At 39.5% G+C, this 23,001-nt stretch overlaps 1 protein-coding gene across 13 annotated transcripts in view; it reads left to right on the forward strand.

The window, feature by feature from the left end:
- DLG2 (discs large MAGUK scaffold protein 2) overlaps window positions 1-23,001 on the forward strand; it is a 1,980,468-nt gene that overhangs the window by 989,830 nt on the left and 967,637 nt on the right. For 12 of the 13 annotated variants that reach the window (XM_032852928.1, XM_032852923.1, XM_032852924.1 and 9 more), the window contains one exon: window positions 16,409-16,570. In XM_032852928.1, the coding sequence (XP_032708819.1) occupies window positions 16,409-16,570 (162 nt within the window). The remainder of the gene's footprint in view (window positions 1-16,408; window positions 16,571-23,001) is intronic. The other variant, XM_032852937.1, reaches the window with a different exon arrangement.

Consider the following 23,001-nt stretch of genomic DNA (forward strand, 5'->3'; position numbering starts at 1 on the left):
TGTGCACTGATTTTATATCCTGAAACTTTACTGAATTCCTGTACAAGTTCTAGCAGTTTTGGAGTGGAGTCTTTTGGGTTTTCCACATAGAGTATCATATCATCTGCGAAGAGTGATAGTTTGACTTCTTCTTTGCCGATTTGGATGCCTTTAATTTCTTTTTGTTGTCTGATTGCTGAGGCTAGGACTTCTAGTACTATGTTGAATAGCAGTGGTGATAACGGACATCCCTGCCGTGTTCCTGACCTTAGCGGAAAAGCTTTCAGTTTTTCTCCATTGAGAATGATATTTGCGATGGGTTTTTCATAGATGGCTTTGATAATATTGAGGTATGTGCCCTCTATCCCTACACTTTGAAGAGTTTTGATCAGGAAGGGATGCTGTACTTTGTCAAATGCTTTTTCAGCATCTATGGAGAGTATCATATGGTTCTTGTTCTTTCTTTTATTAATGTGTTGTATCACATTGATTGATTTGCGGATGTTGAACCAACCTTGCAGCCCTGGAATAAATCCCACTTGGTCGTGGTGAATAATCCTTTTAATGTACTGCTGAATCCTATTGGCTAGTATTTTGGTGAGAATTTTTGCATCTGTGTTCATCAAGGATATTGGTCTATAGTTCTCTTTTTTGATGGGATCCTTGTCTGGTTTTGGGATCAAGGTGATGCTGGCCTCATAAAAGGAGTTTGGAAGTTTTCCTTCCATTTCTATTTTTTGGAACAGTTTCAGGAGAATAGGAATTAGTTCTTCCTTAAATGTTTGGTAGAATTCCCCTGGGAAGCCGTCTGGCCCTGGGCTTTTGTTTGTTTGGAGATTTTTGATGACTGTTTCAATCTCCTTACTGGTTATGGGTCTGTTCAGGCTTTCTATTTCTTCCTGGTTCAGTTGTGGTAGTTTATATGTCTCTAGGAATGCATCCATTTCTTCCAGATTGTAAATTTGTTGGCATAGAGTTGCTCATAATATGTTCTTATGATTGTCTGTATTTCTTTGGTGTTCGTTGTGATCTCTCCTCTTTCATTCATGATTTTATTTATTTGGGTCCTTTCTCTTTTCTTTTTGATAAGTCTGTCCAGGGGTTTATCAATCTTATTAATTCTTTCAAAGAACCAGCTCCTAGTTTCGTTGATTTGTTCTATTGTTTTTTTGGTTTCTATTTCATTGATTTCTGCTCTGATCTTTATGATTTCTCTTCTCCTACTGGGTTTAGGGTTTCTTTCTTGTTCTTTCTCCAGCTCCTGTAGGTGTAGGGTTAGGTTGTGTACCTGAGACCTTTCTTGTTTCTTGAGAAAGGCTTGTACCGCTATATATTTTCCTCTCAGGACTGCCTTTGTTGTGTCCCACAGATTTTGAACCGTTGTATTTTCATTATCATTTGATTCCATGAATTTTTTCAATTCTTCTTTAATTTCCTGGTTGACCCATTCATTCTTTAGAAGGATGTTGTTTAGTCTCCATGTATTTGGGTTCTTTCCAAATTTCCTCTTGTGATTGAGTTCTAGCTTCAGAGCATTGTGGTCTGAAAATATGCAGGGAATGATCCCAATCTTTTGATACTGGTTGAGACCTGATTTAGGACCGAGGATGTGATCTATTCTGGAGAATGTTCCATGTGCACTAGAGAAGAATGTGTATTCTGTTGCTTTGAGATGAAATGTTCTGAATATATCTGTGATAACCATCTGGTCCAGTGTGTCATTTAAGGCCTTTATTTCCTTGTTGATCTTTTGCTTGGATGATCTGTCCATTTCAGTGAGGGGAGTGTTAAAGTCCCCTACTATTATTGTATTATTGTCGTTGTGTTTCTTTGATTTTGTTATTAATTGGTTTATATAGTTGGCTGCTCCCACGTTAGGGGCATAGATATTTACAATTGTTAGATCTTCTTGTTGGACAGATCCTTTGAGTATGATATAGTGTCCTTCCTCATCTCTTATTATAGTCTTTGGCTTAAAATCTAATTGATCTGATATAAGGATTGCCACTCCTGCTTTCTTCTGATGTCCATTAGCATGGTAAATTCTTTTCCACCCCCTCACTTTAAATCTGAAGGTGTCTTCGGGTTTAAAATGAGTTTCTTGTAGGCAACATATAGATGGGTTTTGTTTTTTTATCCATTCTGATACCCTGTGTCTTTTGATTGGGGCATTTAGCCCATTAACATTCAGGGTAACTATTGAGAGATATGAATTTAGTGCCATTGTATTGCCTGTAAGGTGACTGTTATTGTATATTGTTTATGTTCCTTTCTGATCTACTACTTTTAGGGTCTCTCTTTGCTTAGAGGACCCCTTTCAATATTTCCTGTAGAGCTGGTTTGGTGTTTGCAAATTCTTTTAGTTTTTGTTTGTCCTGGAAGCTTTTAATCTCTCCTTCTATTTTCAATGATAGCCTAGCTGGATATAGTATCCTTGGCTGCATGTTTTTCTCGTTTAGTACTCTGAATATATCATGCCAGCTCTTTCTGGCCTGCCAGGTCTCTGTGGATAAGTCTGCTGCCAATCTCATATTTTTACCATTGTATGTTACAGACTTCTTTTCCCGGGCTGCTTTCAGGATTTTCTCTTTGTCACTAAGACTTGTAAATTTTACTATTAGGTGATGGGGTGTGGACCTATTCTTATTGATTTTGAGGGGGGTTCTCTGAACCTCCTGGATTTTGGTGCTTGTTTCCTTTGCCATATTGGGGAAATTCTCTCCAATAATTCTCTCCAATATACCTTCTGCTCCCCTCTCTCTTTCTTCTTCTTCTGGAATCCCAATTATTCTAATGTTGTTTCGTCTTATGGTGTCACTTATCTCTCGAATTCTGCCCTCGTGGTCCAGTAGCTGTTTGTCCCTCTTTTGCTCAGCTTCTTTATTCTCTGTCATTTGGTCTTCTATATCGCTAATTCTTTCTTCTGCCTCATTTATCCTAGCAGTGAGAGCCTCCATTTTTGATTGCACCTCATTAATAGCTTTTTTTATTTCAACTTGACTAGATTTTAGTTCTTTTATTTCTCCAGAAAGGGCTTTTATATCTCCCGAGAGGGTTTCTCTAATATCTTCCATGCCTTTTTCGAGCCCGGCTAGAACCTTGAGAATCGTCATTCTGAACTCTAGATCTGACATATTACCAATGTCTGTATTGATTAGGTCCCTAGCCTTTGGTACTGCCTCTTGTTCTTTTTTTTTTTTTTTGTGGTGAATTTTTCCTCCTTGTCATTTTGTCCAGGTAAGAGTATATGAAGGAACAAGTAAAATACTAAAAGGGTGGCAACAACCCCAGGAAAATATGCTTTAGCCAAATCAGAAGAGATCCCAAATCATGAGAGGATGGGGGCGAAAGGGGATATAAAGAGGTTCAGAAAGAAAAAAAAAAAAAGAAAGAAAGAAAGAAAAAAAAACAAATAAAAAAAGAAAACCAATAATGAAAAAATATAAAAAGGAAAAAAAATATATATATATATTAGATAAACTAGTTAAAAATGTTAAAAAAGAAAAGGGTAAAAGTTAAAAAAATTTAGCAGAAGAAGAGAAAAAAAAATTGAAAAAGAAAAAAAAAATTTAACTGCAAGGCTAAAGAATCATGGGGAGAAAGCCATGAGTTCCGTGCTTTGCTTTCTCCTCCTCTGGAATTCCGCTGCTCTCCTTGGTATTGAAACTGCACTCCTTGGTGGGTGAACTTGGACCCGGCTGGGTTTCTTGTTGATCTTCTGGGGGAGGGGCCTCTTGTAGTGATTCTCAAGAGTCTTTGCCCCAGGCGGAGTTGCACCGCCCTTACCAGGGGCCGGGATGAGTAATCCGCTCCGTTCACTTTCGGGAGCTTTTGTTCCCTGAGCGCTTTCTGTAGAGTTCCGGAGTATGGGAATGAAGATGGCGGCCTCCCAGTCTCCAGCCCAGAGGAGCCGAGAGTCTGGGGCCCCACTCCTCAGTGCGCTCTCAGAGAACCGCGCCCTATTGCTCCCGTCACCCTGGCCTCCGGCCGCGCTCTGAACTGACCGAGCCTGCGACCGGTTCAAGGTAAACCCGAGCTTAGAGCTCACTCCTCGGCTCTGTCTCTGTAGCCGGCTTCCCCATTCTAATACCTGTAAGCTCTGCGACACTCAGACACCCCCCATCCTTCTGTGACCCTGAGGGACCTGAGGCCACACTGACCCCGCGTGGGCTTCACCCCGGTTAAGCCTCTGGAGCGATGTCCCTCAGCGGAACAGACTTTTAAAAGTCCTGATTTTGTGCTCCGTTGCTCCGCCGCTTGCCGGGAGCCGGCCCCTCCCCCCGCGGTCTATCTTCCCGTCGCTTTGGATTCACTTCTCCGCCAGTCCTACCTTTCAGAAAGTGGTTGATTTTCTGTTTCTAGAATTGCTGTTCTTCTTCTCTTCGATCTCCCGTTGGATTTGTAGGTGTTTGCAATCTTTAGATAAGCTATCTAGCTGATCTCCCACTACCTGAAGTAGTCTCAGCCTGCTACTTCTCCGCCATCTTGACTCCTCCCTCTAATTGTACATATTTAATTGCATATCCAGGTGCCTAGATTAAGTATGAAAATGTCTTCCCAAGAGAAAATTATCTCATTTGGAGGTTAAACCAACATAACCAGTCATGGATTATGAAGTGAAATTATTTGAGGAAATATTAACATCTTTATGACAGTATCAGGTTTCCAAATAATCCTTTGATTGGAACTCACTGCAGATGAGATCAGAGTCAAGGCCGTACCGTCTGTCTCAGTCCTTTACCTGTTCCATGTTCCAGAGTCACTGAGGCTGGCTCATCATGAGGGCTTATGGGACAAAGGCAGCTGGGATAAGAACAGTTAGATGGATCCAAGCCCATTTGTACCACCCCCAGCGATAATTCAGAGTGGTTTCCCACTTGGGCCACCTGACATCTTCCCATGGAGATATCAGCTCTTCATGCTTGCAGTTGGGTGAAGGAAGCACATTAAAGAGGGAAAAAAAGAGAATTCAGACAAAGAGCTGTATTACCTAATGCATCTAGAATTTAATCTCTAAGGGGTCATATATTTTTACCTTTTTTTTTTTACTACTGTATTCTTAGCACTTACGATTTAGTGATTAGTACATTATGTGCTCAATAAATATTTTGTTGAATCAAAAATTATGATACTTGCTGTTAGGAAGAGATTTTACTCTTTTCAATATCACAGAGGAAGTGCATGCCAACAGGCTGATGAGGAAATCTCTGGAATAGCCAGTCAGAGAGAATCTGGGAGATGTTCTAGGGTCAAGTGTTCAAGTGGTCTAATCTTAGGAAGTCAGTTATGGATGGAAGGCTGGAGCAGGTGCAAATTCCACAGCAGTTTCTGAGGTCCAGAAGCTCTAAGGGGTTAAAAGAGTAGCTTGAGTCATCAGCCAGTGGTGGCAATTTCTGCTCTGTAGGCTCCCTCCGTACTGGACAAAAATGGTAATTGTGGGCACATAACCAGGAACCTTGGCTCAGGAGGAAGCATGGATAAAGAGGGTAAGGTGGCCTCACAGACAGAAAAGAAACTGAAGCTTAGAGTAACAGAGGCAAGGCCTTTGCAACTCAACGTGCATCCTTCAGAGAGTTTGCACTCATCTACAGCGATGCTACAATGCTTGTAGTAGCGTGCAGGAAGCCGGCTCCCTGAAACAGGGGGAAGGCTGAGCTGAGTCTACGCATGCATGCGTGTGTGTGTGCGCGCGCGCGTGTGTGTGTGTGTGTGTGTGTGTGTGACCCAACACTTAGATATGATACTGACATAGAAATAAGAAGAGGCTTCGATTTCCTAAGCATCCATCAGGAGTCAGGCCCTCTGCCAAGGCATTTATGCATATTATCTCATCAATTTCCCATAGCAACACTGTTATGAGTATTATTAGCCCAATTTCACAAATGAGGAATCTGAGTTTCAGAGAGCTTCGCACTTGTGTGAGGTTGCATTGCTGATGAGTGGCAGGAGCAGAATTTAAACTCAGGACACTAAGGTGCAGGGAATTTGCATCACTTGATGAGGAATCCCGATGAAATCATCATTTCATCTTTTCCTGGCACCGGGAGCACTGAGAACACACTTCTGGCCTTGAACAGCAAATGACTCTCATGGAAGCCGCAGCAGCTGTCCAGCTGGTAGATGGAATCAGACAGTGACTGCCCACAAGTTCTTACTGTCCTCTCTTGCATCCAGTGGCAGTTATCCTGGAAGAATTACTCAGACTGGTATTTGAATTTGTGCTTCAAATGGACAAACTGATTGTCGAGATTGCTCATAAATCATTGCTTTGATTTCTTGGTAACAAAACGATTTGACTTCCAACTCTCTTCCTCCCAAGTAAATTCCTTCCTAGCTCCCCCTCCTTTATTTACTGCTGGCAATCACCCTGTGTCCTTCAACCAGCTCTCAAAGTTGAGTAAACCTGGAGAAACTTTTTCCAAGGCAGGAGAATCTTCCCTCACCATGAACCTTCTCCATTACAACAAAGTAAATACTTGATTGTGTCCTACATGTTCTCTTTCGTTAATTGTTTTTATTCTCCAAGTAGTACGTGTGGCTCAAAACAGGAAATTAATAATCACCCAGAGACACCACCATCCATACAGTGTGTATTCTTCTAGACTTCTTCCCTGTTTTGCATACACTTTATTTTACTGTGCTTCTCAAGGTCGGTACACTTGTCTGCTACCCAGGAAATTAGAGAGCCTTGGGCAAGTTTACTTGGGATGGCCTTATTTATGTTTTGCTCTCACTCAGTATTGGAAGAGTCAGAGCAAGGATCTCTGTTTCCTTCTTGCATGTCACAATTTGTCTTCCTCTCAACTCCTGGTTCTAGAAAGCCACCAGTCAACATTCCTTCCCAGGTGACTCACACTGAAAACTTGAATGATGCTCCCCAAAATAATGCCACTTTATTATGACTACATGTGAACCAATTTTTTACTTCATTATTGAAAATCTTATGTGGGACTGTTCAATAACCAGATCTCCTATAGAATCCAGACAGGCTTCTTGAGCACACACTATCTCTAGGATGTGCTAAGTGTGGTGGGGTACATAAGAGCCTGAGGAATTTGCATTTCCACCAGCTGCAGTTCAGTTTGGAAACATTCATTGGTGGAATGTTTGCTGCTGGAGGTACAATAATGAATCAAGACTTTTTTATGTTCCATTGAGAAAAGCAGATACCTACATGTTTAAAAACAAGCAAAAATAACCATAAGAAAAAGGAGAGCTTCTCAGTGTGTCAGTCATGACAGCATGGATAAAAGACAATTTGCCAAACCTGGGTATCCAGGGAAAGCATCTGGGAAGAAACCATATGTAAGTTAAGTTTGAAGGTTGAGCAATAGCCAGTTGAAAGACAATTGGGGAGGTTATCAAGGTAGGGAAGACATCAAGAACAAAGGGGGAAGGATGTGTCTTTCTTGTTCAGTGTTGTATCTCTAGCACTTACAATGTCTGGCACATAATAGGTGCTCAATACATTCTTTTATTTTTTTAACAGTACAGTTGGCCTTTTAACAACATGCATTTGAATGGCATGGGACCACTTACAGATTTTTTTTTTCAATAAATACAGTACTATAAATGCATTTTCTCCTCCTTACGGTTTTCTTAACATTTTTCTCTATCTTTATTAGAAGAATACAGTATATTATACATATAACATATAAAATATGTGTTAATGGATGGTTTATGATATCTCTAAGGCTTCTGGTTCACAGTAGGCTATTAGTAGTTAAGTTTTGGGAGAGTCAAAAGTTAAATACAGATTTTTGACTGTGTGTGGGGGTTGGTGTCCCTAACTCCCATGTTGTTCAAGGACCAACTGTATTATTCCCTCTAGTCACCATGGTGTTCATTATATCCCCATGGTTTACTTATTTTGTAACTTGAAATAAATTCTTGTTAAATGAAAAAATTGGGAGGAAAGAGGAGTAACAGGAGCTAGAATAGCGAGAGCAAGTCAAGTTGAGTAGAGATGGTTTGGAAGAGCCTGGAAGATTTTCAGGCATTGAAGATGGCATAGAGGAAGGCTGGAGAGTGTTTTGTGGGGTCACGGGAGCTACGAGGTTGAAGCACAGACTCTGTGTGTTATATAGCAGTGGGAGAGTTGTTTAAAGAAATTGAAAGCAATAAAGAAAGGCTCCATTTTTTACTGTTAGTTTTTAGATTTTATAATATTTGATAAGTAAGTACAAAAAATTTAATGTTACAATAAAATAATCATAGGTGATACTACTTGACCACTTACCAGCTCACAGTCTACTAAATTCATTCCACGCATTGGCTCACTTGGCCTTCTCAAAAATTCTGTGAGGTAAATACTAGTCTCATTTTACAGATGTGGAATATCCAGTCTGGATAGTTTTGAGTTTGAGGAGTTTGATGAGTTGCTCAAGTCATGTAGTACATAACAGACCAGGGAAGTGGTCCAGGCAGTTTCTCCAGAACCAGCATTCCTAGAGATGATTCTTCCATTGAGGTTTTAGAAAGTTATTCTACTGTGAAGGCCTAAGGAAGGGGAAGATGATAGATGTATTTGTCTATAAATGATTATTCATATTTGTTTCCATTTTGCTAATAGCATTGACAATCCAAAGAGTTCTCTTTTAGGGACTACTTGCTCCTGTTCTTTCATTTGGAAAAATCAGAGTGGTAATACCCTCTTTTTCCAGTTCTTGAGAATTTCTTGGAACAATGTTTCTGAATGTGCTTTTGTAAATGACAAATAGCAACCTGAGTGTGTGACATCTTATACGTATTCACTTTACAGTTCCACACCAGTTATTTTCCCAGATCCTAAGTCTGTAGTCCCATTCTGACTTGCTCAGAGAAGTGCTATGTAAGCATACAATTACCCCTCCTGAGAAGTTTAGGAAAGGTAGCTTCCGTTTCTTGTCAAGCAACATCTCCAACATCTTCAGTTAACACATGGAGGGCAGCACTGAGCTAGAATAAGTTCCCTCATGATTATTTAAATTGTCCGTTATTTTAAAAGGATCTTAAGACCCATTAAATATTCATGAAAGGAACTTCTTGGCAGTTCCTCCATTGTAGGTAATTACAGAGGGTTTAAAATATCTGACGTTGCTTGGAAGCACACAAAGCTCTGTCAGCTGCAAGCAGACAGCTGATTTGTAATTTAATTAACATCCTGGCTTGTCCTGTTCTTTGTGGCAAAAAGCGGGAATGTATTTCCTTTCATTTCTGAGTTTTGTTTGAAAAAAATTCAAATGGCGCACCTGGGAGAGCTTTTCATCCCTCCGATTCGTCATGTTCCTTACATCCTCCTCCAATCCCCAGAACATTCCTCTTTCAAGTGTCCTTCGGGCCAGCTGTATTGCTGATTGTGGGTCATTGGGTGTTGTTTTCCGTTTTGTTTTGTTTTGGAAGAGAAACATCACTTGAGGAAGATCTGGGTGCGATCAGCAATCACTGAGCTTCAACCCGCCCTTATTAGCTCTTTGAATAACGGATTTGAAGAGAGATTTATTTGGCCAGAGTTGATTTATTCAATGAACATTGATTGAGATCTCCTATGTAGCTAGTACTGAAGGTCAGCAGTAACCAGACTCCATGGAGGTTTCAGTCCAACAGAGGAGGCAAACATTAAGCAAATGATAATGGAAATTAAATGTAAAATAAAAATGTGATGAGTTTTCTGAAAAGCAAGTATGGGGTACCTCGAAATCCTGCCAGGCAGGGAGTGGAGTGGTACAGGAAGATAAGGGAAGCCAGGAGGCCTCCTTGAGGAAGTAGAGGTGAAAATCATTCCTGGTCCATCTTGTGCTTCTTTCTCCCATTGTCCTCCTATCTAATGACCCCTGAACCCCAACCCCAGATGCATAACATATGGATGACTGTTCCTGAAGGAGGGACTGGGATAGTGGCCAGAAAGGATGGAAGGGGGAAATAGAAACCTGCTCTTGCCAAAATAGCATTCAGAGAATTTTTTTTTTTCAAATTAAAGAAATGAGTGTATTGCCAATCTGATCGTTGCCTTAACCATTCTTCTATCTTCTATCTTTCTCTTCTTTTTCTTTCTTTCATCCATGTTTTCCCTCCAGAAAGGGAGACAGGGAATTGGAGAGGATCATGCTAATGGAGATGGGTCACAGGTAACAGATAAGCTAAGCTATCATGGGTAAAGGAAGGAGCTGGAAAAGAGAGATGGCTGGCTACATACTGTACAAGTCTCTAAGTAAATGAAATTCCTAAAAATAAATATTGAAGTATTTAAATGAAATATGTTCCTCAAAATAAGACAGTAACTATTTGGGCCCAGATAAGCATGTACTGTTTTGGGAGTTAAACTTCGTTTCGAGAGGAAATGAAGACCCTTTATTTCCACGGAGTACATTTGTCAAGACCACATTCTTCGCTCTTGATTTTCTTTATTTTCTGATCTTCATTTACTTCTTTCTTAGGAATCATTGCTCTTTGCAAGTTCATTATTTACCTAATTTTCTTACTGACTTCATGCTTCTTCTAAAATATGTTGTGTGTGTGTGTGTTTTTTTTTTCCCCTGCCAGAGCACATTAATAAAACTAAGAGTCTTCCTTCCAGTGGTGGTCTAGCAGCCACAGCTGTGTGGCTGATGCTCTGGCCTGACCGTTCTGCAGGACATGGACAGTTGTCAGGGTTCCCTGCCCTCTAAGAACTGAGATCACGCAGAGGGAGCTAACACAGAAAATGCTATTTGTCGCTATTGTTAACAGAGGTGGTAGAACCAACAGATGGGGGGCATTTCCTAAATGTCAGGCTTTGTGTAAGAAACTGTAAATCATTCCTTAATTTTATACTTGCATCATAATGTTGCTTTGAGTTTTCAGTGGGATACTCTTTCAAACACTCCTAGCAAAGGGCTCATATGGGTCAGGTTCACTTGCTGTTCCAGAGCACACAAACCTGGTCTGGCTCTCGGAGTTTGATCTGAGTCTCTCATCAGAGCAGTACCGACTCCTGCTGCAAGGGGGAAGCAGAGCACTTCTTATGCAGAGACAGAGACAGACCCAGATTTTATTTATGGGCCTTGAAAGATTTGTGACTTCTCCCTCAGCTCTCATGCACTTCTCCAGTGCAGTATCACCTTCTAGCCTGTGCAGGAGGCCTTCAGGTGATGGCTCAGATGCATGGAGGCTCCTGCCTTTGAAGTCTGGATAACTCAGGGTAGTTGGACTCACGTGGGCATCAGCAAAAAGTAGTGAGTCGAATCTGGTCAGACTTCCCGTCCTTTGTCCATCTACATGGGGGGCTCTGTGGTTGAAAAGGAATGTGAGTATGATTCCATTCAGGTTCAGGTAGGAGAGCTTTTTGATCAGGTATATCACAGTATTGCTCAGATTATTTAAGTTTAGTTCAGTTAAAGTCACATTTACTGGTCTTTTAGTAAGTGTCATCATCAGTGGAGCACTAGAGATTCAGGGATGGTTATGGCTACATCAGTGCTCAAGAACCACTCAGGGGCTAGTAGGAATGATAGGCACACGGGCAGGTCTTTGCAGTATAAAGCTGTTATTTTATGACAGAAATCTGTGCTGAACCCAATGGGAGCAGATCCTTTCAACCTTTGCAATCAGAGAATCCTTCCAAGAGGAGATACACCCAGTCTGAGCATCAAGGACCTGAAAAGCTTACCTGATGAAGGAGTCCATGAGTCAGGGATTAAGCTTCAGAAGGGGGGGATAAGCTTCAGAAGAGGATAGGATTCCAGAAGTCAGGGACAAAATGAGCTAAGACCCGGGTGGGGGCAGGGGGGGAATGAAGAGCATGTCTTCCCTGTCTTGAGCTCTTCTTCTGCCTCACTCTCCTTAAAGCTGAGAGAGAAAATAAAATCTGATTTCAAAATTGCTTCTGCTCCAGAGTCCCCTCTAATGGACCAAGCTGAAGACAGGAAAAGGAAAACACAGATTTCTAAACAGAGGCCTTCCTTAAATGGCTCTCCTTTTACAGGCAATACGGAAACCCTCAAAGATGCCCAGAATGGTGTCAGTAGTTAATAGACAAGCCCTGGCATGAAAAATAACTCAGAATTGCTCAAAATGTTAGGACTGATTCTGAAATCAGGATGTGACCTTTTTGGAGTTGTTTAATCTCCCTTATTAGATGACTCTTGAAGATTTCCTAAGTATTATATTTCCTGAAGATAAAGTGGGTTTCCTAAGATCTTTGAGGAACTTTAGAAGAAGATTCAGGTATTCTAGCTCCAGAGTCAGAGTGAGCTGTGTTCGAATCCTAGCTTGCCACTCATCAGGTATATAATCTTAGAAAAAAATGCCTAACCATGCAAGCCTCAGATGAGGAGAATAAGAACACCTATCTCTCAGGTGTGAAGATGCATATAAAGAATTTAGCATAGGGGCGCCTGGGTGGCTCGGTTGAGTGGCTGACTCTTGCTTTTGGCTCAGGTTATGATCTTGCAGTTGTGGGATCAGACCCCTTGTTGGGCTCTATACTCAACGCAGAGTCTACTTCGGATTTCTCTCCCTCTCCCTCCAGCTCACACACACACTCTCTCTCTCTCTCTCATGTGCATACAAAAATAAATTAAATGTACCAATTAAAAAAAATAATAATTTAGTATAGCTATTGACATTATTATTGACTTTAATATTGGCATTAGTGTTAGGATTAGTATTTCTCTTAATAACATTTCTCTTAAATAACATTTGTTTTAATATTGATTTTAGTCTATCTAGTACAAACCAAAAATATGATTTATGGTCCAGCCAAAGTTGAATCCAAGCAGATTCTATGCCCTGTTAGGGTAATTCCTTTTGAGGCTTGCTTTTGAGTTAAATATGGCACTTGTCAGCAGATACTGTAACCCCTTGCTTTGTCATCTCTTGCAGGATACTGGAAGAAAATCAATATAAAAAAAAGGGGGACTATGTGGCTGGCACTAGAAAGGGCATCAGTTAGCTCCCTTGGGTGTTCCCTCTTGTCTACAGTAAATAGCAGTCTGCCTTTCAGCCTCGTGTCTTGCCACACTGTACCTCACATCCTAGTTTCCACCCAAATTTTACATCAGGCTCACCAGATGTAAAATGGGGATTGGTGTGTGCATGACTTGTGGGAGGCGGTTCCAGAAGGAAACTGTGAAGGATGTGAGGAAGCACCAAGAAGTTCTGCAAGAATGTAGGTCCGGGTGCAGACAAGCTTCAACCCCAATCCCATCAGATGCTTTGGAGTGTATTTGGCCCCACAGGATTTGTTTCACTTGAGGTATAGAAGTTGAGGATTCCACTATAATTCCCAGGCCCATCTACATAAGGACGCTTCAGTCACCCAAGTGTGATCATTCCGAGAAGTATGCAGATGTGGGCTTTGAATGTAGAGAAGGGATTTCCATGAATTTGGGGGGATGGGTGCAGTAGAATCTCCTATCCATTTCAGGATTTCACTGTTCCCCCAAAACATCATCCTCTCTTATCACTTATGTCCTTTATACATGTTAGTGCCTTTGCTTAGAATATCTCTTCCTCCTTTCTATTATCATTCTAGATCCTGTTGCCAACTGGGAAGGCTTAGATGGAGTTAGGGATGACCTATTTCTGTTCCCACAGAACTCAGTTTATACTTGTCGTTAGGACTGTATATTGTGGCTTAGCCACACATGTATGGGACTCATTTAATAATTCATGGCTTTCTCAAGGTCAAAAACTGTTTCTTATTCAATTTATATTCTTAGCAAATCTTATGGAAAGAAATTATAAGGCAGAGAGATAGAGAATACTTAAGAATACGATGTCCTCTAAGATTGTGTCAAGCAAGTGATGCAGTTGCCTTTTTTTACTTAAACCTAATTTCATAATATTTTGCAATGAAGGAGCTTGCATCCTGCAGCCAAAATAACTTTGTAGCTTAAGCAAATGATCCCCATTTCATCCATTTGTTTGTCCTATAACTTTATTCAACAAATACGTACTAAGTATATGTGCCAGGCATTTGCCTAAGGACTGGAGGTAAGAGGATAAACAAGACTCAACTGTCCAGTACTCGCAGAATCTTATAGTCAGTGTGAACAATGCACATACACACACACACACACACACACAAGTACACAGGCACATAACATAATAAAAATTGCAGGGAAGTATGGGAACACCCACAAAATCTCCGACTTACAGTTCACAAAATGTTCCCAGAAAAGATAAAGGCCAAGTTGAAGCCTAAAGGATCAATGAATGTTAAAATGAACAGTTTGTAACTAATCAAATATTAATTGAGCATGAAGATTGGTTTTATAGCCTAATTTAAGGCCCTATCAGTCTTAAAAATGTGTCTTACATTTATGCAAATAATTTAAAATAAGTTACTTGTGACACCACATAAGTTCAACTGAGTTTATTATCTGTGTCTTGATAGTTATTTGTCCAAATAGTTCAGTAAAATGTGTATTTTAATGGATGGAATCTTTCTCTAAGCCAGCTAAATCTCACTAGAAGAATCCTGGAGGAGCCACATAATCCTTTTAACTTTGCAAGATTTTGCTTTTGGCATTCTTGGATCTTTATCAGAACACAAGCATTTCCTAACTGTTATAAGTAACATGAACATGGTTTTACACATGTGAAATGTTAAAAAGCTTAATAAATTCCTCAAAAAACCCCAAAATGTAATAACCACATAATCCAGCAATTCTAATTCTGGGTATTTATGTAAAAGAATTGAAAGCAGGGTTTTAAAGAGACACTTGTATGCCCCTGTTCAGAACAGCATTATTCATGATAGCCAAGAGGTAGAAGCAACCAAACCACCCATCTACAGATGAATGAATGAACAAAATGTGGTGTGTACATACAATGGAATATTATTCAGCCTTGAAAAAGGAAAGAAATCATGTCACATGCTATAGCATGGATGAACCTTAAGGACATTATGTGAAATAAAATAAGCCAGTAATAAAAAAATAAATACTGTATGATTCCACTGATATAAGGTATCTAAAGTAGTAAAATTAGTAGAAATAGAAAGTAGAATGGGTAGAGTGGTGGTTGCCGGGGGCTGGAGGATGGAAAAATTGGGCATTGCTGTTTAATGGCTATAGAGTTTCAGATTTGCAAGATGAAAAAGATCTGGAGATTGGTTACACATTAATATGAATATACTTCATATTACTTAACAGTTAAACATGATTATGATGGAAATTTTTATGTGTATTTTACCAGAATTCTAAAAAATATGTATTTTTTAAAAACCTGAAAGTAATGATATGTTTATATTCATTCCACAATCCTGAGGTAGAAGTGGTGAAATAAAAGAGTTCAGAAGTAATGGGGACTCTGCTCAGGTAGTGGTGTTGAGGGGTACCTTATAGTACAAGGAAGCTTGAGTTCTGTCCTGAGGGTGGTGGGGGCTGCTGAATGGGTTTAAAGAGAAGAACTTGCCAATTTGTGATTTCAGAAGACCGTGCAGTGCAGTGTAGAGGAAATCTCTACACTGGGAAAGAGCAATCTCAGTGGCAGTCTGTACAGCCCAGGGGTTCCCCGGACGAGAGCTGAACTGAACCTGAATTTGGGCAGTGGTGGTAATGGGGGATAAGGATGAAGTAGACTCAAGAATTATTTAAATATAAATTAGGCAGACTCAGTGAATTATTAAATTTGCAGATGGGAGAGTGAAAGATAGGATGGAGTCTGGCTGACTCCTCTTCTGGCTCAGGTGGCTGCATAGACGGTAGTATTTGTGTGGTTTGGAGGCTTACCTGGAATTCCTGAAGCGGGGCAGTTGTTCCTGCAGTTGTTTGAATGCCTGGGAACTCTTTTCAGTTGCTAAAATAGGCAGACCCTTGGCCTTGATTTTTGAAGTTCTTTAGAAGGAAGCTCCATCTCCGGAAATTGTGATTCTTTGTCCCAGAATCTGATTAACCCAAATCAGTACTCCTTCTCTTTGAGTATGAGAGGAACAGAAGATTGTCTTCCTTTTGAGGCCAACAAAAATAATGTGGGTGGCAAAAATTGTTCTTCATTTCCAAGGGAACTTTAGTCTTTCACAGATTCTGAAACAAAATTACATTTCCTGAATGGAAGGTATTAGAAGTCTGTTTCATTGCTCAATACATTTTTGTTTTCCTTCTCCATTCCTGACCTAGACATTTTAGCACACGCTTAGGTACTCTGGTCATTAGGAGGAAGGCTTCGGTAAATCACCTCAGTCTCATTTGTTTTCACCTTCCTGTACCTTAAAACAGAGATAGTATATTATCTGGTAAAAACAAGTCATCAACGTCGGTCAGTGCTGAGGCTTATTCAGTGTTCAGTATCGAGGTTGCTTATGGTGACCACCAGAAGAATCTGCAGCAAAGCCTCGTATTTATTATCTGTTTGGTCAACAGTAGGTATGCACTGGGTCCTGTAAGTAAAGTTGGAATATGAAGTTCTCAACTCTACCCTTTGCAACACTAATGCTTCTGCTGTTCTTTCTTGTCTTTTCTCCTAGAAGTATCGATACCAAGATGAGGACGCTCCACACGATCATTCCTTACCTCGACTAACCCATGAAGTAAGAGGACCGGAGCTGGTGCATGTATCAGAAAAGAACCTGTCTCAAATAGAAAATGTCCATGGATACGTCTTGCAGTCTCACATCTCTCCTCTGAAGGTCAGTTCGAACGTTCTCAGAGCTGGCAGCAGTGGTTGGTCTGCAATGCTAAGGGAGATGTCTGTTGACCCGACTAAAGGAGTCTCTGTTAAAGCACTCTAGTGGCCCATGGTTGCCCAAGGGTCTTTCTGTGGTTTGGAGGCTTATGTAGAATTCCTAATGGGAAGTTGTTCTTGCGGTTGTTTGAATGTCTGGGAACTCTTTTTTAGTTGCTAAGAATGGGCTAAGGATAGAGCAAGGGACGAAAATTGAAAGGGAAAATAAGGTAAACACATACTTAGAAAACGCAGGAGTACATCAAGATTCTGTTCAAATGCCACCTCTCTACCCCTATACCCAGTCCCAGGTAAAACAAAGGAAGTAAGTATAACATGTTAGCACTTAATGTTCACCTTATCATGTAGACTAATAAAAAAACTGTGTGAGTTGGCCATCAACATCTCAGTTTTATATTATATTTCTTTCTATTTGGTGTCATACTTTTCTGACACTTTCTACCTTTTTTCTTTAATTTTTAAACAATGTCTTGATAAATGGTATTTTTGCAAAGGACAATTAAATGAAAGGATTTTCTGTGCTCTTTGGTTGTAAATTACTCTTTTCTTTGATGTTGCTATGGGATTTTGTGCTTTTAATAAAAGCTCATAAATGTCGATTAGAGTTAAAAAAAGAAAAGCGGAACTAGAGTCAATGATATAACAGAAGTGAATGCAGATGAAAAACAAAACAAGACAAAACAAACTAACAAACAAAAAAAAACCCTACTAAAATAATTCTTTAGCGCTAAAGAAAATGTTTATTTTGTTAGCCAAAATATTCACTCATCACTACTTCCATATAGCTGTGTCAAACAAACAAAAAAACAAAAAAACAAAAACAAAAAAAACCCTACTAAAATAATTCTTTAGCGCTAAAGAAAATTCACTGTTTATTTTGTTAGCCAGAATATTCACTCATCACTACTTCCATATAGCTGTGTCACAATAAAAAACAAAGCCATAAATGTGGCCCCAGTGCCTTCTAGAATCTTATTATACCTTCTAAGACATCAGAGAAGCTAAATTATGTTCTAATATAGTTTTGAAATTTGGCACATTTTAAGTACCCTGGCATCCTAAAAATGTATTATCAAATAAGCTAGCTCCATTTGCCACCAATTAATTAAAATATTAGGTTAATTGTCAAATTCCAGTAAATATGTTATAATATGTAAGAATATACAAACATTGTACCAGTGGAATTCATTGTTCAGTTCTTCCCAGAGTCTTTTTAGAAATCATTGAATGACTGATGGAAATGGGTATGTTTAGCCTGGGGAAGAAAAGATTAAGGGTTGAAGGGCAAGGGATTTCCTTCTTATACCTCAGGAGCTGTCATGTGGAAAATATTGGTGTCACCCAGAGGGCAGAAACAGAGCCAGTGTGCATAACTAACAGGGAGGTGTATTTGGGATCATTGTAAGACCACAACTCCTGTCAGTTTGAGCTACCCCAGACAGGTGTAGACTAGTGCAGGAAGCAGTGGTTGCCTGTCCCTAGGAATCTTCCAGGTCTGGCTGACAACCTGGTAGTGATATTGCAGGAGGGACTGCTTCAGCAGGAGGCTACCCAAAATTGTTTCTAAGGTCCAGTCTGACTCTAGGACTCAATGATTCTAGTCTGGGGTCAGATGAATACATTCCTTCTTTAGACAAATACTCATGTTTACAGACAAATGCTCATCCTTACTCTGTGTGCTGACCAGTAGAAATTGAGAGGGGACAAGGGTGGGAACCTGCATTTCATTAAGAGTATTTAAATCTCAGCTTTTTTCTATTTCTTTTCTCTTCCTTCCTTTTTTTTTTTATTTTTGTTTCTTTTCTCTTTTCTTTCTTATAAGAAATCTTTGTAAGAACCGTCACAGAAACTCCCTTCTTTTCTCCCTACTTGTCTTTCTCCCTTTCCTGGCACATTTTAATTAGCTCTAGAGCAGAGCTCTCAAGTGATGGGTAGGTTCATCAGGGTTAGTCTAAAGCTAAATTGGTTATAGTAAGTAAACAAACAAATAAAATAAATAAAACAATAAAAGCGTAATAGAATGTTCATTTTGTATGTTAAGTCTTAAGCATAAAATTGTCAAAATATCTACAGTTTGGGTGATTACACATGTGTTATGCTACTTAACTGCCTCATTTGGAAAATGCCTATTAGAGTTAAATGAAAAGTTTGCTTTTTCTGAAGCTCGCATCTCAAAGGAATCTTTCCCATTTCCCTTTATCCCTTGCCTTCCAGGAATCTCAAAATTAAGCATCTTCAATTGTGGTGATTTTCCTTAGCATAGGCTTTCTGTTTCTGTTTTGCCCTGCTGTCTTATTTCTTATTCTCTTTTTGTAAAGATGATTTATTGGTCTTTGTGGTTATACTGTAGTAGTATCTTCTACTGACAGCACCCCATATTGGTTTAAAAGAGGTCATCTATGAGTGATAAACCTCTGATAGGAAACCTCCACATAGGAATATGTTTCCGTCCTTTTTGGAATCACCAGTGTGTGGTGTGTCCCCCAAGGTACTGTGAAGAGGAGGGAAAAATAAGTCCATCTGGGACTTCTGTGCCTAGACTGTGAAATAGCAATTTTGGAGCCAGGACTTTCTCCCCATGACATTTTAGAGGTGTTGTTGATGCTGAACAAGATGTGCTTTTAGATCGTCTTCATTAACAGACTGTGTACCTTTCTTGGGTCAACAATAGTGATAGGGGTAAACAGGCGCAATTTTTCCAGAAACACACACACACACACACACTGATAGATAGAGTTTGCCAGTTTCATGGTGTAAATACTCCCACCATGGCTGAGTTTAGGCTAGCAACCTGAAGTCACTGACTGCATTCGGAAAAAAGAAGCGAGTGAGGCTTCTTAAGTAAGCCAACATGAGCTGGCTCCAACACAGGCAGGCTCAAGCACATGCATTTTTGTAGCAATAGGACACATTTCCTAATCAAGTTGTTAAGGGATTATTATATTATCACAGTTCAAGTGTTCGGAAAACCTGCCATGATTAAAATCTAATGTGTTATTTTCTCATAAAGGAAACCTATTAGAGTCAGAGAAATGCTAAGAAGGTACAAATTCTCAATTAGACCTGGCTTATTTTCAACTTCTTTGCTCCTTTGATCTTTCTGGTCCTCTTGGGTCAAGCATTAAAAGAGGGAAGAGTGAAGAGGCAAAACCCACAATCAGATAATGCCCCTGAATCTTACTTTGGAGTCAATGCAGCTCTCTAGTATTAATTAGAAATTTACATATGGCATGCCTGAATAAAGTGTGAGATTGCTGGATAACAGTTGAAATGCTGCACCGAGCAGGCTCTGAATCATTAGCAGAGCAATCTTACCATTGCAGGTTTGTCAATCGTTTCTTCCATCATCGCTTATCACTGGAAGCCTCGGTTCTAAGAATCATCTGCCTTTGGTGCACACCCGCTGCTTGGCTGATAGATGGGCTCGCTTAGCCTGCTTTCATTAGAATGCCTTGGCCATTGTGAAATATGGGTTTAGAAGGAGAAATGCAATTTTGCAGTGAATTTAACAGAATTTGTTTTCTTTGCCTCAAGATGGGGATGCTTTCTCTTCAGATGCTACCTAGAATCTTCCACAAAAGAAGCTGGCTTATAATAAAACATGAGAGTTTTCTTTTCCATTTAAGTCAATTCCATAATATTAATTGGGTCTCTACTATGCATATCATAATAGGCGATGGGGAAACCAAGGGCAGTAAAACGTGATTTTACATATACTTATCACTTTCTTAAAAGATCTCAGGTCTAATTATTTATTACTTACTCTCACTCCGCAACAGAAATTCACATTCCTGAAGCTTATATACCGTGAGACCTCAGACACTGTGGAGAGTACTCTTTACAGAGTATCTGTTGAGAGAGAGAGAGAGAGCAGGAGAGGGGATGAGGGAGGAGGAAAAGTCAGGCTTATTTTTAAGAACCTGGACTTTAGAATACCTGGATTTCAATCCCGGCCCTTTCATTCGGTAGCTATGTGACCTCAATCAAGTTAACCTCTCTGTCTTAGGCTCCTCATTAGTAAAATGGAAGAAGCAATAGTATTTATCTCATGGGATTTGTGTACTAATCAAATAAAGTAATATATGTAAACTGCTTAGAAAAAGTTTGGCACACAGTAACCACTCACCAAATGTTGTTTTTGATCGTATTATTATTATTATTAGCCAGCTATCATGACAAATACTTTAAAATCACTTCATTTATCTCATTTTATCTCTACAAGATTATACACGATTTTAAAGTTAAATAGTTTCCTGCAATCCAAGAACCAGTAAATCGGAGTGCAAGTAAAACTCAACCCAGGTCTCTCTGGATCCAAAGCCTGTGTTCTTTTTTTTTAAGATTTTATTTATTTATTTGATAGAGTGAGAGAGAGAGCACAAGTAGACAGACCGGAAGGCAGAAGGCAAAGGGCAAAGCAGACTTCCCACTGAGCCGAGAGCCCAGTGTGGGTCTTGATCCCAGAACCCTGGGATCATGATCTGAGCCAAAGGCAGTCGCTTAAGCAACTGAGCCACCCAGGTCCCCTGAAAGGCGGAATTCTTTATCACTCCTGTGCTACATCACCTTTCTCTAAACTGTTCTATTTTTAAAGAGATCTCAGATTCAAATTTTCACTTACCAGGTCCATGTATGTAAAAGGAGAAGGTCCTTTATTTCATATGGCCTTATCCTTGAAAACAATTATTAAGCAGATATATAAGGGAATGTCTAAGAAATACAGTTTTCTAAGTGAGAGCCAACAAGAGTGGTGATAGACAGGAACTTTATGAGGCAATAGAAGGAAAATAAGTTCTATCTTTAAAATACCTCAGTTCACCCAGTGGTGCACTTCCAAGGGAATATGTTCTCTCTGCTCCTGTGACTAAAAACAAAACAAAACAAAACTAGTAATTGGGAGCTAGTTTCCTTTTGAAAAATCCTTTGACATTGTAAGGATGTGTATCTTGGCAGGAGAGACACACTTTGTCTTGAGCAACTGAAGAATTTTCTTCACTGAGATCTACTCCTCACAGTAGACGCATCTGTCGGTGAAGATCTCAAATAAGTCCAACCAACCACAGCCATTAATCATGTTCTTCTTCCCAGGACCTGGCAAGACCTCATCCTATAATTTTTACTAGGTTACTTATTCTTTTAAAATATTCATTCCATATATGCTTAATTTTATAAACTAACTTACCATTTTCAGAAATAAGTGTGTAAAAGTTACACATTCAACCACAAATTAATAAAGGAAGAAAGCTCCATTTCAGGTTAACACGATATTTGTTCAATCAGAAATCCAGTAGGTTGTTCTAATTCTACTTTTCTGCATAATCATGGGCTTTGTTTTAATAAATTTACTATCAGTTACCATCATTACATCCCACAGTTAAGTTTTGTATTGGTTTTGTTCATTATTATGTCCTTAGTCCTTCAACAAAGACTTGTTGGGTTAATTATTTGTAAGTGGCTATACAAACACTCATGAATAATCCCCTTCTGTGAGATTTGTGTCATTAATATCAAAACAGGCAAGAAATCAAGGCACAGACTTCTTGTTTTCCCATTTCTGTTGTCCTCTTTTCCCTGACCTACTCATCATTGATATAGACTGTCATCAACTTTCAAGCTGATATTTCCTCCTGTATTACATATCTGAAACATGTCCCAAAATAAATGGCATCTCGCAACTAAAATTGGCACTATCTCCTAGGGTACGTAAAAAAAATGATGTGTCTTACAGTTAAAGCCATCTTAGATTCAATGACTATTTACAAGGAAGATTAAAGCTCTTTTTCATAGATTGGTGTGAATGTCTTTAATCAGATAAATGTGATTTTCTGCCAGAATAAACAGGTCTAGAAGCTTTACATAAAAGTCAGAATAGGAGAGGTTAGGATATATTTCTATACCCTTGGAACACCGTGCATTTGTTGAATACATATGGGAAAACAATGGAGAAACTATAGGCAATGCAAGTTTGGGGAAATTTAAGAGAGATTGCTTATGAATGAAGAAACTGGTATATAAATTGTAGGCAAGAAAGATAACAAAGTGTACTTTGCTCCACTGTTTCCTTATCAGAGTTGCCAGACCCGGTTTATAGGAAAGTATATTTTACCCAACAGTATAATAATTCCCCTTCCTCCATGAAGCCATCCCTGTTAATTCTTGCCTGACTTAGCTTTTTAAAAATATATATTGTTTTATTATTCTAAATAATTTTTGCATAACTATATATTGTCCTTTCCATTACATTTGTCTTTCTCTTAATAAGTGTGCTAGCTCCTGGGGGCGCCTGGGTGGCTCAGTGGGTTAAGCCTCTGCCTTCATCTTAGGTCATGATCTCAGGGTCCTGGAATCGAGCCTGTCATTAGGCTCTCGAGATGC

This window comes from Lontra canadensis, unplaced genomic scaffold, assembly GCF_010015895.1.
Source record: "Lontra canadensis isolate GAN:19392208 unplaced genomic scaffold, GSC_riverotter_1.0 scaffold7, whole genome shotgun sequence".
Lineage (NCBI taxonomy): Eukaryota > Metazoa > Chordata > Mammalia > Carnivora > Mustelidae > Lontra > Lontra canadensis.